General features: G+C 39.9%; 1 protein-coding gene across 1 annotated transcript in view; it reads right to left on the bottom strand.

Annotated features, from left to right (window-relative positions):
• Phex (phosphate regulating endopeptidase homolog X-linked) overlaps positions 1-16922 on the bottom strand; it is a 207962-nt gene that overhangs the window by 165216 nt on the left and 25824 nt on the right. The window contains exons 4-5 of the mRNA XM_005074253.4: positions 1854-1940; positions 357-583 (exon numbers count right to left, since the gene is read on the bottom strand). Coding sequence (XP_005074310.1) covers positions 357-583; positions 1854-1940 — 314 coding nt within the window. The remainder of the gene's footprint in view (positions 1-356; positions 584-1853; positions 1941-16922) is intronic.

Raw genomic sequence — 16922 nt, 5'->3', positions numbered from 1 at the left:
GTCTACATTCTGCAAATCTTGGTGCAAGGCATACTTCTAGACCCTAGAGCTCAGTTGAATTTTTATTTACCTTATCCTTTCATTAACCCAAACTGGGGATTGTAGCACACTTGGCAGAGTGGTTTCCTAGCATTCATGAAGTGCAGTCTCCAATACTGCATAAACATGGTATGGTTATACCTACCTGAAATCTCAGCACTCAGGAAGTGGAAGCAGGGCACAGGAGTTCAAAGTCATCCTGGGGTACACAGCAAGTTTGAGACCATCCCAAGATACTTGAGACCCAATATATAAAAAGAAAAAGAAAAGACACCCTAAAGAGCTAATCTTAGAATGAATGAAGAGCCTGACTATACCTTCAAGACATGCTCATTGGACGCCTTGTCATCAGGGGACACATACAAACGAATGAACACAGAATTGCTGTATTGACCACGGAATGTTGCAAGCGTTTGCAGGAGACTAAATTTTCTCTCCGACCAAACCCCTTCAGGACCAATATTAGCTTCAAGCACAGGCCAGCGGAAAGGTGAATGCCGCAAGATGTGGAGCAGTGGCTTGGCATCTGCTTTTTCAATTGCTTCTGAAAGGGAAGGAATACAAAGGGCAGGTTAGAATTGTAATCTAGAAGCCAGGTGTGATGGTCCATGCCTCTAAGTCCTGCGCATGGGAGGAAGATGCAGGGGGATCAGAAAATGTAAGCCACCCTCAACAGTACAGTGACTTCTCAAAACCAACTGAGCTCCATGGGACCTTGATTCAAAACAATGAAAATGAATTGTAAACTGGATCACCAAGCTAGACTGCAAATTTATCTTCTGAAGAGAAAATTTTCATGAAGCCCTCCACTTGAAACCTCAGCTGTTAAGGAGAAGCTGAGAGAAGTAGAGTAGAATAACTATATGAGCAAAACTACCTATCACACACTTCAGTGAACCTGCTGGATGCTCTCTGTAATGAAGATGGGCTTACTGCAGACACCCCAGCCAATGAATAAATTTAAGCCAGTGGTACTTATTATTGACACCAAGGAATAACCCTAATTAACAATATGGTTCAGTTAAGGCAAGGATGCCCCAGTGAATAGGTGCTTCTAGCATATTAAACAACATCTCCAAATCCTAAATCAACAAATACGCTTTCTGGAAGCACTTGTTTCAACTCTGGAATGCCCTTAAAAGATCATCTTGAGGCCTTTGTCTCCCCACAAGAATACTAGTTAGGAGCCTGACACACCTGGAAATCTAAACGTCACTAGGTTCCAGTGGTTTCTAGGGAACATAATTCTCCTGTGTATATGCCCTCTCAGGCTTTTTCTTAAGCCAGAACTGGCCTAGATGTGGATTCTGATTTTTGTAGGAGACACAATGGGGTTTTCCTTGCTGCCATATCCAAATTTCTTACATAGGAACTGATAGCCAAACGATCCAGTCACAGATATAAGATTAATTTCGTGAGGCTGGGACAATAGCTCAGTTGTTAAGAGCACACACTGTTCTTGCAGCAGACCTGAGGACAGTTGTCCACACTCACGCTGGGCAGTACAAAACAGCATGAGTCACCTGACCTCCACCTATGCTCATGCACTCATGCGCACATACTCACACGCACATAAATATAAACATAAAAAATAAAATCAAAATGTCTTTAAAAGATTATATTTCTACTACAACAACCACAGATTGACTAAGAAGAACTTATCAAAATCCGGTCTTCGAGAATTTTTTATTTGCCTAAACAACATCTTTAAGCATTAATAGAATTTTAGTTCTCTCTTCCTTAACAATACCTTCAGACATTAATAGAATTCTGAAGTATAAGGATCATAAATATTTATTTTCTTTATTACTCACTCTCATTCATGCAGGATGAATAAAGGATTTTGGCTTTCTGTACGGCTTCAGTGTCCCGCCTTCGACTGACTGATTTCTCCAGAAGTGCTAGGAAGGTAAAAATAGTATTCATTAGTATCTGCCCGTGTATGATGTCAAATTGAAGGTCAGCCTCCAGAAAATCGAATCCAAAGACAGACAACTCTGGAAAATACAAGGCATGCAGACAGCAGAGGCGATTCCCAGCTGTTTGAACAAATAAAAACAATTAAAATATTTCATGCAAGGGACTTCTAACTCAGAAGAAACCTAAATTCAACTTCCATCTGAAACTAGACTTTCTGGAGGGGTTAATTTCTTCTGCCACCTACACAAGAGAAAGCAGACTTCATTTATTAAAGAACCAAAAACAATTCAGTCTGTTGTTTCTGTACCAAGCAATATTCTCAATGGAGGTAATTTCATCTGGATCAAGAGTCTTATGATTTTTTTCATAACTCAGTCTCTCAGGGAGGTCACCCAGAAAAAAATCCCATTACATGTTTTATTCAGTGTTGCATAAACATGCCATGTACATGAAGAAGAAAAAAGGTTGTCGCAACAGGAAATCAGGAATTGAGGTACCTAATTGCCTGAAAACATGCCCATTTACACATATAAAGTCCTGGATATGTAAGTCAGGCCATGTACAAAAACTGTTTGCCAGACATCCTTGGAAAATTATTTTCTATTTATAAACTCATTAATAAGAGTTCTTGAATGCAAAAAAATGGATGCTGCCTTTCAAATAAGGGAAGAAGAAAGTCAGGACTCAGTGGAAACAAACTTCTTCTAAGGGAGGGAGGGGAAAGGAAGAACGGGAGAGACCACTTTGAATTTACCATCATGAAACCAAGTTGACGGCTCCCTATGGTGACTATAGTCCCTTTGGCACTGCCGTTTCCACTATGTAAAACTGCCACTGACAGGGACCACATTTGATAGCCTCCAAAATCAGTGGAAAAGATGTTCCTATAACTCTCTGAAGAACTTCAAGGCACAATGTACAATGCTAATCAATTTGATTTAAAAAAATTACACATTCCCAGAAGAACTGACTTCTAAACTACAAGTTCCACATTTCAAAAACTGCAATTCAAAGATCATGTCCAGGGTTTTGTTTTGTTTTGTTTTTATAAGATTTATTTTAATTTTTCCATGTGTCTGTGAGTATCTTTGTGTGTGTGTGTGTGTGTGTGTGTGTGTGTGTGTGTGTGTACTTGTTTGCAAGTGCCAATAAAGGCCAGAAGAGAGTGACAGATACCCTGGAGCTAGAGTTACAGGCAGCTGTGAGCAGCCCAATGTGAGTACTGGGAATTGAACTTGGGTCCTCTGCAAGAGCACCAAGCATTCTTCACAGCTGAGCAGTCTCTCCAGGCCTACTTGGCTTTTGTTTTTGTGAGCATCTGTACATAAACCAAGTCCATGACACTATATAGATTCTAGCAAACCCAGCTCTGGTTGAATGTGAACATTTTCAAATATTTGTTTGGTGCATCTTGTATATCAGCACAGCAAGAAAAGTTGGATAACTTGCTCCAGAAATAAAGGAGGCTTGTTTTTGTGGGTTTTTTCTTTCTCAAACCACATCCATACATATTCCATTCAATTCATCTCACATGTCTATCCTCCACATTGCTTATGTAGGTTACAGTCATTATACTGCTAAAAAGACACATTCAGAAGTAAACAATCCAAATTTCATTTAGGTATCTGTCTTGGTTAGGGTTTTCACTGTTGTGAAAAGACATGGCAACTCCTATTAAAAAACATTTAATTGGGGTGGCTCTCTTATAGTTCCAGAGGTTCAGTCCATTATTACCATGGTGGGAAGCAAGGCGGCATGCTGGCAGACTTTTGCTGGAGGAGCTGAGAGTACTACATCTTGCAAGCACAGAAAGTATGATGGGGGAAGTTCTTCTGTATATATATATATATATATATATATATATATATATATATATATATTTGTCTTATTGGTTGATAAATAAAACACTGTTGGCCAATAGAGAAGTAAGATAGGTGGGACTAGGAGTCGAGGAGGATTCTTGGAAATGTAGTCAAGGGTAGAGAGTCACCATGCAATCCCAGGAAGAGAGGACACGTCAGGGTGGCATCCTTGAAAAGATAAATCCTTATAGGAATCTGGAATGCAAATCAAAACAACTCTAAGATACCATCTTTCTCCTGTCACAATGGCTAAAATCAAAAACATCAATGACAGTTTATGCTAGAGAGGTTGTGGAGAAAGGAGAACACTCCTCCTCTGCTGGTGGGAGTGCCAACTCATACAGCCACTTTGGAAATCAGTATGGAGATTCCTCAGAAAAATGGGACTAAGCCTACCACAAGACCCAGTAATTCCACTCTTAGGCATATATCCAAAAGATGTACATTCATACAACAAGGACATCTGTTCCACTATGTTCATAGTAGCATCATTTGTAATAGCCAGAACTTGGAAGCAACCTAGATGCCCCTCAACTGAAGAGTGGATAGAGAAATTGTGGTACATTTATACAATGGAGTACCATTCAGCAGAAAAAAACAATGGAATCCTGAAATTTGCAGGCAAATGGATGGCACTAGAAGAAACCATCCTGAGTGAAGAAACCATCCTGAGTGAGGTAACCCAGTCACAAAAAGAGAAACATGGCATGTACTCTCTCATATATGGATTGTAGACATAGATCTTGGGAGTGCCAGCCTACAATCCCATGGCCAGAGAGTCTGAGAAACAGAACCTTCATTCAATGGCTGAAGGAAGCAGAGGCAGACTCCCACAGTTAAATACTGAGCTGAACTCAAGGAATCCAGTGACAGAGAGGGAGGACTGATGAGCAAAGGGGTTAAGACTGGGCTGGTTTAACCCCCAGAAACAGCTGACCTGACAAGGGTTAGCTCTTGAATCCCAGACTGATGGCTGGGATTCCAGCATGGGACTGATCAGGACTCCCTGACCGTGAGTGTCAGTGAGGAGGCCTAGGTAATCTTTTGGGCCTTGGGTAGTAGATCAGTATTTATCCCGGGTATACAAATGGACTTAGGGCGCCCATCCAACAATGAGAGATTCACTCTCACCCTGGACTCTTGGGGGAGGGTCTAGGCCCTGCCTTGGATGAAATAACAGACTATGGACACCCCCATGGATGGCCTCACGCTCCCTGGGGAAATGAGGGGATATTGGGGGTTGGTAGGAGGGCGTAGGAGGAGGGAAGGGAAAGGGAGAGGGACTGACATGTGAAGCAACCTTGTTTCTAATTTAAATTTAAATTTAAAAATAAAAATTAAAAAAAGAAAAAAATACATATATTGTAGTCATGGGTTGATACTTACGACAGACTAGCCAATGAGAAGCCCTGGACATTGACTAACAGCTTTGTAACTAATAGAGTCTATGTGTGTTATTTGGGGTTGATGCAGCTCTGGGACCAGGCTTGTGAGAAGAATCCCATAACAGAAGTACACTAAACACTGGGCTGGGCGATATCCTGAACATAGGAAACCTCGAAGCCCACCCCCACAGTGACACACTTCCTCCAACAAGGCCACACCTCCTAACAATGCCACTCCCTTTGGGGGCCACTTTCTTTCAAACCATCAAAGCTTCCGACAATGTTCTAGTATTTTAAACACTTTGCGGGATACAAACATGAGTCCTGAAGGATCAAGAAACAAGCCACAGCAGTTAAAAGAAGCACCAGTCCTTAATATTTACCTGTGTGTGTGTTTCCAATGCATCCTGTAGACCACAAGAACAAGAGGGCACACATGCATGGAATAGATCAATCCCACAGTCCTAACCAAACACAAATATCAATAACTCACATTGGACAAAATTCTAGTTTCTGTATCACAATGTGATTTTTCAAACAGATTTAGCTAATAGATTCTTTGTCACATCCTTTCGCTTCTCCTCTCCCCTTTCTCTCTGTATCAAAGCAGGCAGAAAAGCATTGCTATGCAGAGAGTGATGTGGCAATCAGTTCCCAGCACCATTTTCTTTATCTCTGCATGTGAATTAGTGAGGAAAGGAATAATATCAAGCCTGGAGAGTCATTAATAAGCAGAAAATAATACCTGCCTATCACATGAAATTATTCAAGTTATTAAAAATGTCTCCAAAATGTGGAAATGGTTCATAGGTCACCCATGCAGGGCTTTCCTAGCATAGCCAGTGTTGTTTATGGGAGGAGTTTCAATCCTTCCTCATCTTTCTTATAGAAAGAAAAAAAAGTCAATTCAAAAAATCTAACAGCCTACCTCAAACTTCAAAATTGACTGGAGAAATTGTTCTCTTCAAAGTGTCTTAAAACTGCATATAACAAGCCACATGGCTTACTATATGGTGGCGCAAGTCTTTAATCCCAGCACTCAGGAGGCAGACAGACCTCTGTGAGTTCAAGGCCAGCCTGGTCTATAAAGTGAGTTCCAGGAAAGACAAGGCTACATAAAGAAACACTGTCTTGAAAAAACCAAAACCAGAACAAAACAAAACTGCATATGGTAACTAGTTTTCTCCTCACTAAACTCAAATAAAACTGGTTTTAAAAAGCACGGCAGCTAGGGGGTGGTAGCTCATACTTGTTACCCCAGCCCTAGCTAGGCTAAGGCAAGAGGATTCCTATGAGTTTCAAGTCAATTTGGACTAAAGAGTAAGATTCTACACTGAAAAGAAAAATGAGAGAAAAAAAAAAACCATGTCAAGATTGTGGGCTTCCAAATCACACAGACATGACCTTCAGTTTCAGTTCACTGACAGTTCCTAGCTAGAATGGAGACAAGTTATTTAATCTCTCAAATTTTGGCGTTTTCATCTGCAAAATTTGGTGATATTATGCCCTCAGGTTTTGGTGATGATTTTCAAACTTTAATGCACTGAGAATTTCTAGCTCAGAGCCTAGGCACATGATAAATTCAGTGGTGGCTAGGCTACAGATGTGGCTCAGTTGGTAGGACACTAGCATGGAAGAAGCCATAGGCTTGATACCAGCACTGAATATATTGGGCATGGTGGTCTATGCCTCTTATTCCAGCACGCAGGAGGTGGGAATAGGAAGATGGAAACTTCAAGGTCATCTACAGGTACATTACAAGCAATCGGAGACACACAAGAGCCTATATCTCAAAAGAAGCAAAACAAAACAACAAAAAAGTGGCAGTTTATCCTGGATGACAGACCAAGTTAATCATATGCACAATTGGAACGTAATCAATCTTCCTACTGTTTCCTCAATAACTGTTACTACTTTTCTCCTCCTGTTGGGTGGCTATCAAGATGCTCCCTTTCTGCGCATTGGATTCTTGCCCAAAGGACCTACTCTAGCCACTTTGCGGAGCTCTGCAGTCCTATACACTCCCTCTGCTTCCATAACATTGGAAATGCTGGATGATGAGACCTATCTTGTAGTCAATAGCAATCGCAATGCTGCTCTGCTTATACCCCTCACCCTGGACAGCAAGGCTTTTTTTCTAAATACAAATATTGCCAATCAAATTGTAATACGTATTCAACAGAAAAATGCTCAGCTCATAATATGAAAAGGATTCCACAAATAAAACACACAGAAGTAAGCAAGAATGCTACCAAAATCCCAGAAGCCCTATGGTCCCTTCCTTCTTATCACTTCCCTCAAACACTATTATACTTTTGGTTTTATATTTTTGTGGCCTTTCACAGAACAGAAGACCTTGTGTATATTGAGCAAACACTCTACTACTGAGTCTTACCTCCAAGTCGAATGTTTATTCAAATCTGTTTCAAACTTGCATAATTTAACCTTTTCTTTTGATTTATAGAAGATCCTCATATAGTTTCCACATCTGATTTTTGAAGACTACAAAAATCTTCTCCCGTTCTGTAGTTCTTATTTTCTTACTGGTATCTTGTAATGAACTGAAATTCTGAATTTTAATGTAGTTCAATTTGTCCATTTCTCTCTCTATGATTAGTACCACTTGTTATTTAAAAATCTACCCCCAAACCATGACAATGGTCTATACTTTCATCTAAAATCTTCATTGCTTCATTCATATTTATACATACAGCCCATTTATAATTTATTTTTGTACATGGTATAGGCAAGCAAGATTGGCCTTACTAGGGATAAATCATGAAAAGAGTTTAATAAGTAAGATAAATTGGTCACTTCATCTCACATGATATCACCAAATACATTTTGGCATGAAAAAACTGCCATTGACACTCTTGTTATGGACCCAGCTTAGCTCTTTCCCATTGACCCTCTTAGCCATTCTTCTAGCCCATTTCTATTCCTTTGTGTAAGGTGCCTATCCCCGGACACTTTCTACTTGGGACCCTCAGTATCCACACTGGGCTGTAACTCAGATAGCTTATGCTCACTATTCCCTACCATCCCTTACATGTTTATCCTATAGCAGCCTGATTGCAGAAGCCCTGCCTCCCATAAAACCTCCATTCCCTGGGGACTCTGCCTCTTGGTCTGAACAGTTCCCCTAGTCATTTCTGACACACCCTGTCAGTCTTTCCTCCTGTCCCATCTTCATTCCTTTCTGCCACCCACTGACCCATGGAAGCACTCTCTACCAGAAACCCCACAGCCATCATACTTGTCTAGGATCCCTAGTGGACACAGCAACCAAAGAACAGATCACCCACTCTACAAAGACAAGACTAGATATCAAAACCAAGAAATACCTCAAATGTTATAACTCCTGATGCCTAGGCACCAGCGAAAAAAACACAAACTTGAACAGCCAAGACAATGTGCCTCTATGAAAAGTCAGTAATACTATCACAGCAAGCCATGAAAAGTGCAATATAGCTCAAATACAAGACAGGAACTTTAAAATACTGATTGTGAATATGTTTAAGGACCTTAAGGAGGATATGAATAAATCCCTTAATGAAGTCTGTGGAAAGATAAACATAAACTACTTTCAGGTCTTGAAATAATAAAAACACTTCAATTCAACAACAAAGAATTCCAGCACTTGGGAGGCAGAGGCAGGCAGATCTATGAGTTCAAGGTCAGTCTGGTCTACAGAGAGAGTTCCAGGACAGCCAGGACTACACAAAACCCTGTCTAAAAAAGAAAAGAAAAGGGATCATGAAGGAAAGCCTAAACCAGAAATAAACATTTAAGAAGTCAAAGGCCTCAGAGGTATTCCTCACTATCAGACTACAAGACATAGAAGAGAGACTCTCAGGCATTGGACACAGGGTAGGAGAAATGGATAGCTCAGTCAAAGAAAATGTTGAATCTAAAACCAAATATAAAAAACTAGGCATAAAACATCCAGGAAATTTGGAACACTAAGACCAAATCTATGAATAATAGGATAGAGGAAGGAGAAGAAACCCAGGTCAAGGGCATAGAAAATACTTTTAACATAGAATAAATTTTCCTACCCTAAAGAAGGAGGTTCCTATCAAGGTACAATAAGCACACAGAAACACCAAATAGACTGGCCCAGAAAAGAAATTCTCCACATCACACAATAACAAAAACACTAAATGTACAGAATAAAGAACATTAAAAAGCTACAAGGGAAAACGGCCAAATGACATATAAAGGCAGACCTACCAGAATTACACCTGACTTCTCAATGGAAACTAAACCCTGGACAGACGTCTTACCAATTCTAAGAGACCACAGATGCCAGCCCAGGGTACTATACTCAGCAAAATTTTCAATAACTATAGATAGAGAAAACAAGATATTCCATGATAAAGTCAAATTCAAGCAGTATCTATGAACTAATACATGTCAGCACTATCCTGGCCACAGCAGCACCATAATGTCTGGTATTGTTCACATTCCAGTCTATATCGTCCAAGACTTCATTCATCTGTTTCCATGGATACTAGTTTAATTTTACCAATTGTCTCAGATTAATCACCCATTATCAGTGCTCTGTTTTTCAGTACTGGGAGGAAAATGCTTCACTTTGTTCTTTTTAACTTGGCAGTCCAGAGAACAACAACCCTGTTCCCTTGATTTACTTCTCCTACTCAAATGGCATTTGTTGAGCGTTATAGAACTAAGAAATTTTCAAAAGATGATGAGATTCCTGAAAACATCACAGTACCCTTGTGAATCAGAAGTTCACAACAGCCTCAAACAGTTAAGGTCAGTCACTTCAAGACTGCAACATTTAGGAGCTGCCTAATGAATAGTCTTAAAATTTCCATGCGTGCATGCAAAGCTTCAGGTACACAAGTAAAATAGTATCAAGAACTTTGGTACTGATCCGACACCATGGATTGCTTCACAGGACACATCCTTTCTATTCTTTCTCCAGCTCCTATTAGATGTGAGATATCCCTGTGCTCCATGTGCTCGCCCTGAAAGGACTCCTTGGGATCTTAAGAGACCAGTGAATACTGGAGCTATTTGCTTAATTTACTCTTGAAAACTTTCATATCAACTTCACTAGGGTAAATTCTGAAATTTCATTTGAACTATGTCAACACTTTTTCTTTGGAAATCAAAGGGAGTACCTTCTTAATTCTAGTGAGAGAAAAGCATGAAATTCAAAATTTTGGAACACCAAAATCTATCTGTACTGGAAGTTTCCACACATACATAATGAACAGAATGTTTTCTAGACCAATATATATTATACAATGGTCTGATTTCTCTTTGGGTGATGCTTAAAAACTATCTTTAGATGATCCAAGATGGAACATTACCTCTAAATTTACTATTTTTAGTCCTTGTTGATTTTCCAGGCTGCAGACTTCAAACCAAGCCTGCTTTCTAGACTCCTTGGCTCATTTACTATACTGATTTATTTTTTCATCTTTCTAACTCACAACAGCATGGATATTAAAGCTTTACACAGTTAAACATGGAGACTCTAAATCAACTCTCAAGGTCCAATATTATTCCCTTAAAAAAAACCCAAGTTAACCAAGTCATGGTCCATGGATCATATAGCCCTCATATTTTTACACAAATGACATGACACGCAGCTTTACAGTTCCTTAGCCCTGCAGCCAGTCAAGCATAGGATTAACTGAGTCTGCCTGACATACCGAAAAGACAATAAGAACCAGTATTTCTCATTCTTCTACAAAAACTCCTACCTAAATATATGGAGAGAAACTGTCACAATGATTTTTCTCTGTTCATTTTTTATGACCATCTTAAAAGTAATAATTGTCGGTTATCCTCAGCTTAAGTGAAAGGGGCAAGGATGGTTTTAGGAGGATTAAAAACTTCTAACTCATTAATCTAAATCATAGGTTACAAAATAACACAAAATACTACCTTTTAACACAAAGGACCTCTTTGTCCAGAAGAAAATCAATTTTATAAAACTGCAAGATACTAGAGAACTCTGATGGAAAGTAATTATTTTATTATGTTCACTCATAAGTGAATTAATTTATAAGCATTACACTTATCAAGGTTACAGTTAAAATAATTTAAATTTTAGCATTGCTCTTTGATAGCACAGTATTACAATTGATCTGCCAATATGATATTTAAACTCAGGAAAATAACTCCCTATTTCAATAATTCAATGTAAAGCCTGCTCAGAAATTGAAGCCATTAAAATCCACCTTCAGTTTCACCTACAATAAAAATTCTAGTTATCTTTTGTTCCCCCTACCTCCTATTTCAGCCTTCTTAGGCAAAGGCCATACATGGTTACACACCCCATGCAGTGGTCCTTCCTGAGTAGTCCTGAGATAGCCAAGGACCCAATAATGGTACTGTTGATTAGTTAGCATCTGTGCTGTTTCCAGCATAGTGTTCTTGACCAGGGTTAACCTCCCAAGCATTCCAAAGCAATATTAATCCTACTCTGCAGGTTGAAAAAATAAAAATCTATAGGGCATATGAGCTACAAAGATGGCACCAAGGGGAATTAAGATGAGCAAGTCCTGAGATCCTTACAATAAAGGGTAATTGGCTACCAAGATCGAACCAGATGAGGTCACTGCTTGGACAGCTCATGATTGCTGGGTTAAGCATAGGGAACCTAGGCACATGATATGTTGACCTTTAAAATCACTGGCTGATGGGGGAAGTCCTGTGTATATGTCAATAAAGCACTGTTGGCCAATAGGGAACCAAGATAGGTGGGACTAGGAGTCCAGGAGGACACTGGGAAGGAGAAACACAGAGAGTCAAGATGTTACGCCATGGGGTAGGAAGCCCGGAAACTTCTCCGGTAAGAGAAATACTTAGATTAACAATTATGGGGTAATTACTTAAGTCAGAGCTAGCCAGTAAGAAACAAGCAAAGCCAACAGCTTCATAATTAATATAGCCTCCTATGTGTTTATTTGGGACTGATGTGGCTGTGGAACCAGGCTGGCGGGAAGGTTTCCCTTTACAACTGGCTGGCTGTTTTCCTGCTTCCTCATAACTCTGCAGTTTTTTTGCTTTAAAAGATTCTTGCTATCTGGTAATAAACAAGTTCCTGCTTGACTAACCTCCCCACTGCGTCTAATTGTCTCCAGGATCCTGGGAGGCTGGGAAACAGGTGAGCAGTGCACTTACACTTCCTCAGACCCAGCTCAGCCTTTCTTGGTTGGGCTAAGACCCTACAAAATACTCGAAGAACGTATCCAAGGAGATTTAGCTACTGAAAATTAGAATTTGGAACTGGACCCAATTCTGGAACTATTGTTCAACTGATCATCAGATACTCAGCAAAATTCCACAAGTTGCTTTCCTTGTGAGATAACTAAAACTTCCGATGCTAGACCAAAATCATCAGTGCCCTTGTAGAATTTCCCAACAGATCCTTCAACCACAACAGTATATACAGTATATACAGTATTGCTTTTACAATGGAAATATGACTTTGTTTTCAGCCTCTCCTTTGCTCTGTAATTCTATTTTGTGGCCAAGCATATAGGTTCCTGGGGACACATAATCAGAGATAAGAGAGTTGGAAATCTTAGAGAAGAACCAAGTTAGCATATGATCAAGGCTTCCCTTCACATCATGCTCTAATACAAGCCATTGGTATCGAAACTTGAGTGGGCATCACCATTAGGAGAGATTAAAACACAGATTGCTGGGTCCTTTCAGAATATCTGATTTAGGGGGTCTAGGAGGGAGTCTATGATTTTACACTTAATTTTTGTTGTTCTTTTTTGTTTTTGTTTATTTGGTTGTGGTGTTTTCTTTTTTTTGGCTTTTCAAGACTGGGTTTCTCTGTATAGTCATAGCTGTTTTGGAACTCTCTCTGTATACCAGGCTGGTCTCAAACTCAGAGATCCATCTGCCTCTGCCTCCCAAGTATGAGGTGTAAAAGATAGTGGCACCACCACCTGGCTGATTTTATACTTCTAATGAACTCCAAGGTAACACTGATGTTGCAGGTTCAGAGAATGCATTTTTTAAACCACTGCTTAAAACCAATAGCACTTATAGTCAGTAATTCCTGATATGTAGATTCCTATCCCATTCAGGATCAAGTAAAGTGGTTTTAGCATTCCTTTGTTCAGTCAACAACTCCATTTCTTTACTGATTTTTGTTTTCTGTGTGTATGCATGTCTGTACATGCTCATGTGTGTGTAAATGGATGTGTGTATATGCAAATGGATGTCAGAGGATAACCCCCAACATCATCCATCTCTGTGTGTATGCATTTATGTGTATGAATGTGTCTCTGCATTAGAGTGCAATGATGCATATGTGAAGGTGAGAGGGCAACCTTGAGTCTAGACTTTGCTGTCTAGTATTCTCCAATGTTTATCCCAGTCTACCTGGTCCATGAACTTCTAAAGATTCTTCTGTCTCTACTTCCCATCTTGCCATAAGGTACACTGAGATCACAGACATGCACCACTGCATCTGCCCAGCATTTTCATGGCATCTTGGTTACTTTTCTATTGCCATTACAAAGCACCATGACAACAGTAACTTGCAGAAGAATTTATTGGGGCTAATAGTTTCAGAGGGTGAGTCCATGGTTATCACAAAAGGGAAGTTGGCAGCATAAAGGCATGATGCTAGAGCAGTAGTTGAGTTTAGATCTTAAGAGACAACCATGAGGAAGAGAGAGAGCTAACTGGGAATGGTGTGAGCTTTTGAAATTTGAAAGCCCACCTCCAGTGACACACCTCTTCCAAAAAAAATCCCATACTTCTGAATCCTTCCTAACACTTCTACCAACTGAAGACCAAGTGTTCAAATATGTGAGCCCATGAGGGCCATTCTCATTCAAACCACCACACATGGGCTCTGGGGAGCTGAACTCAGGTCCTTACATTTGCATGCCAAGTGTTCTCCCACGACCACCCATCCTTTTTGAGACAGGGTCTGTCACTGGCCTAGAATTTGTCAATTCAATTAAGTTGACTAACTATCAAGCCCCAAGAATCTGCTTGTCTGCCTCCCAGAGCTAGGATTGTAAGCATTACTCCACAAAAGCAAACTTTTTTAGATGGACTCTGGGAATAGAATTCAGGGCAAGAATTTTACCAACTGAGCTACCCACTTTTTTCTCCTGCTTTTGTTGTCTTCGGGTATGTGAGGGGGTATTATTTGTTTTTGAGACAGGATCTCTATTTTCAAATTCCCTATGTAACCAAGAAGGACCTTGAACTTCTGATCCTTCTGCTTCCTGCCTCCACCTTCTGGTTACATAGGATTATGTGCATGTACTATCATGCCAGATCTTAAACAATGCTGAGGATCAAACTCAGGTCTTTGTGCAAACTAGGCAAGAATTCTACCAACTGAGCTACACCTCATGTCCTACAACACCACCTTAATTCGGTGCCAATGAACTCTGAGGAAAGCACTTAATGGTTTGTTTCATCTTAGGAAGTGTCTTTTTGCATTTTGATTTTAGTTCCTCAGATTTGTCAATCCCAGATATAGAAACATCCTTTCTTAAAAGTAAAGTGCATTAGGGGTTTGAGGTGAGGACTGATTTACTGGTTTGGGTGGGGGTGATCTATGCTGTACCAGGAAGATTTCAAAATAATTTTTTAAAAATGACATAGGGCATCTGTTCTTAATTCTAGCTCAAGTCTAGCTCATATAACACCCTACAGGGGAAAAGAGGGGGATAAATATGGTATCCCCCAAATCCTAAAAGTCTGAACTACAGACTTTGTGATTCCTCTCTCATCTATGAAAGCAGCATCCAAACACTATAAACATAGGTTTAAAAAACCACATCCCAACTAACCCCTGCTTTGACGTCCACCTAACTTAAGGAGGTGAGAGGTGGATGAGTTCTATTCCTGGCTTTTCAAACCACAATGTGTGGTCCAGTGAGACTATCTCTTGAAAATTGGGTTGCTGACAATAGAGGATTAGAGGTTATACTCCCTTTGTTTCTCTGTCCAGACTCTTCTCTCCATAAAAAAGAAGCAATAGGCCCACTAGCATCACCAGAGAACTTCAAAAGGTAAAAGGACTGAAAGGATGTGTGCTAACTACTGTGCCTACCAGATGCTATGATGACTTCTCTGCAGATGCTGCCCCTAACTGAGGGCACTTGAGAAAATCCTACAGTCACAGAAACCAGAGGCAATGAAGGTAAGGCAATGACCCTGCTGACTTAAGGAAAAATGGGGAAAATATAATCAATATACTTCAGAGTTTCCCGCAATTAAATCTGCCTTCATATGGATGGGCATGTTGGTGTCTGATGAACTGGTGTCCAATACATCAGCCCCAGACTCCAAGCTATTCTCCACAGGCAGCCAGTATGCTTTGGCAGAACACATCACTCATCAGGTCCCTCGACATGACATTTACAAATGGCTTCCCATTGCCTTAGGATAAAGTCTAAGATCTTTACATAGCTTGCAAGGCTAGCATGCTCTGGCCCCTGGCCTCCTCTTCTGTTTTGTCTTTCAGCCCCCTTCCCTTCCAAGTCAGAGTTCTAAGCACACCGAGCTTCTTGCATTTCCTCAAAGGCACCAGCTGGACAGAGCCTCTGCTCCTGCAGCTCTTTCCGCCTGGGTTAAAATCGGAGACGTTTGAAATGGTAGACCCATAATCTGTGGGGGACAAATTATATGGTTGGATTGGTTTGGGCAAGTCACATAATTTCCTTGACCTTCACTTCATCGGATGTAGGGCAAAGACAAAAATAAGCAATGATGGCTGCCGACATCCCAGAATTAGACTAAAGACTGATGGCAAAATGATTCTCTAAAGAAATAAACAGTATAAAGATGCTGAGGCCTTAGGGAAATGAGTTATGAATTTAGAATGGACCAGCAGGTAGTAGAAGCAGTTCAATTTGGAACTTAATCTAAACAGCCCCTATAGGAAGTCTCTGCAGTTAGTAACATAGACAAAATTGCAACTACGTTTTTCTGTCACAAATGTCTGTTCCTGAACCTACTGTAACTATTCATTAAAGAAAAGTCCCACATTTATTCTTAAGGATATATTTATTATTTTTATTTCTGTGTATATGCGTGAAGCTATGTGAGTCTATATGCACCATGTGCCTGCAGGCAGCCAGAGAAAATCAGATCCACTGGAAGTGGAGTTACAGAAGGTTGTGAGCTTCCCGATGTGGATGCTGGGAAGTGAACGCAGGTCCTCTGCAAGAGCAATATGTACTCCTAACTGTGGACTCATGTCTCCAGTCCATTTCATCTCATTTTATTTTTTAAAAATTTATGGATCTTTTGAAAGTACCTCCCTCTAAGAAGACATCAACACCAATGAGGCTTCCCAAGCAAACTTATCTTATTTGTGACAAGCTATTCTCCAGATAACATACAATTAATTTTTCTCTTATGGGAAGTGTCTTTTTACAATGTCCTATTGACATGTCAAAATAAAGAGTTTATCATTACTACTTCATTAAGCATCCACATGGATGCTATTAATCATGAGGAACTAATGTAGTATTAATGGGCAGGTTGTAAATCTGCAATTGCATGTGGATTTCCTAATAAGCTCAAGTTTCCCATGTGTTTTGAGAAGGAAAGCAAAAGAAAATGAAATAAAAATCTTTCAGAAAGAAATTAAGAGAAGGAAATTTTTCTCCTTGTACTACAAGAGAAAAATTCATTTCCTTTCTGTACTCTAAAAAATTCTTTGTATTTACACAGTACAATGATA

This window comes from Mesocricetus auratus, unplaced genomic scaffold (genome assembly GCF_017639785.1).
Source record: "Mesocricetus auratus isolate SY011 unplaced genomic scaffold, BCM_Maur_2.0 Super-Scaffold_100003, whole genome shotgun sequence".
Classification (NCBI taxonomy): domain Eukaryota; kingdom Metazoa; phylum Chordata; class Mammalia; order Rodentia; family Cricetidae; genus Mesocricetus; species Mesocricetus auratus.
This window is presented reverse-complemented; position numbering and strand designations above follow the sequence as displayed.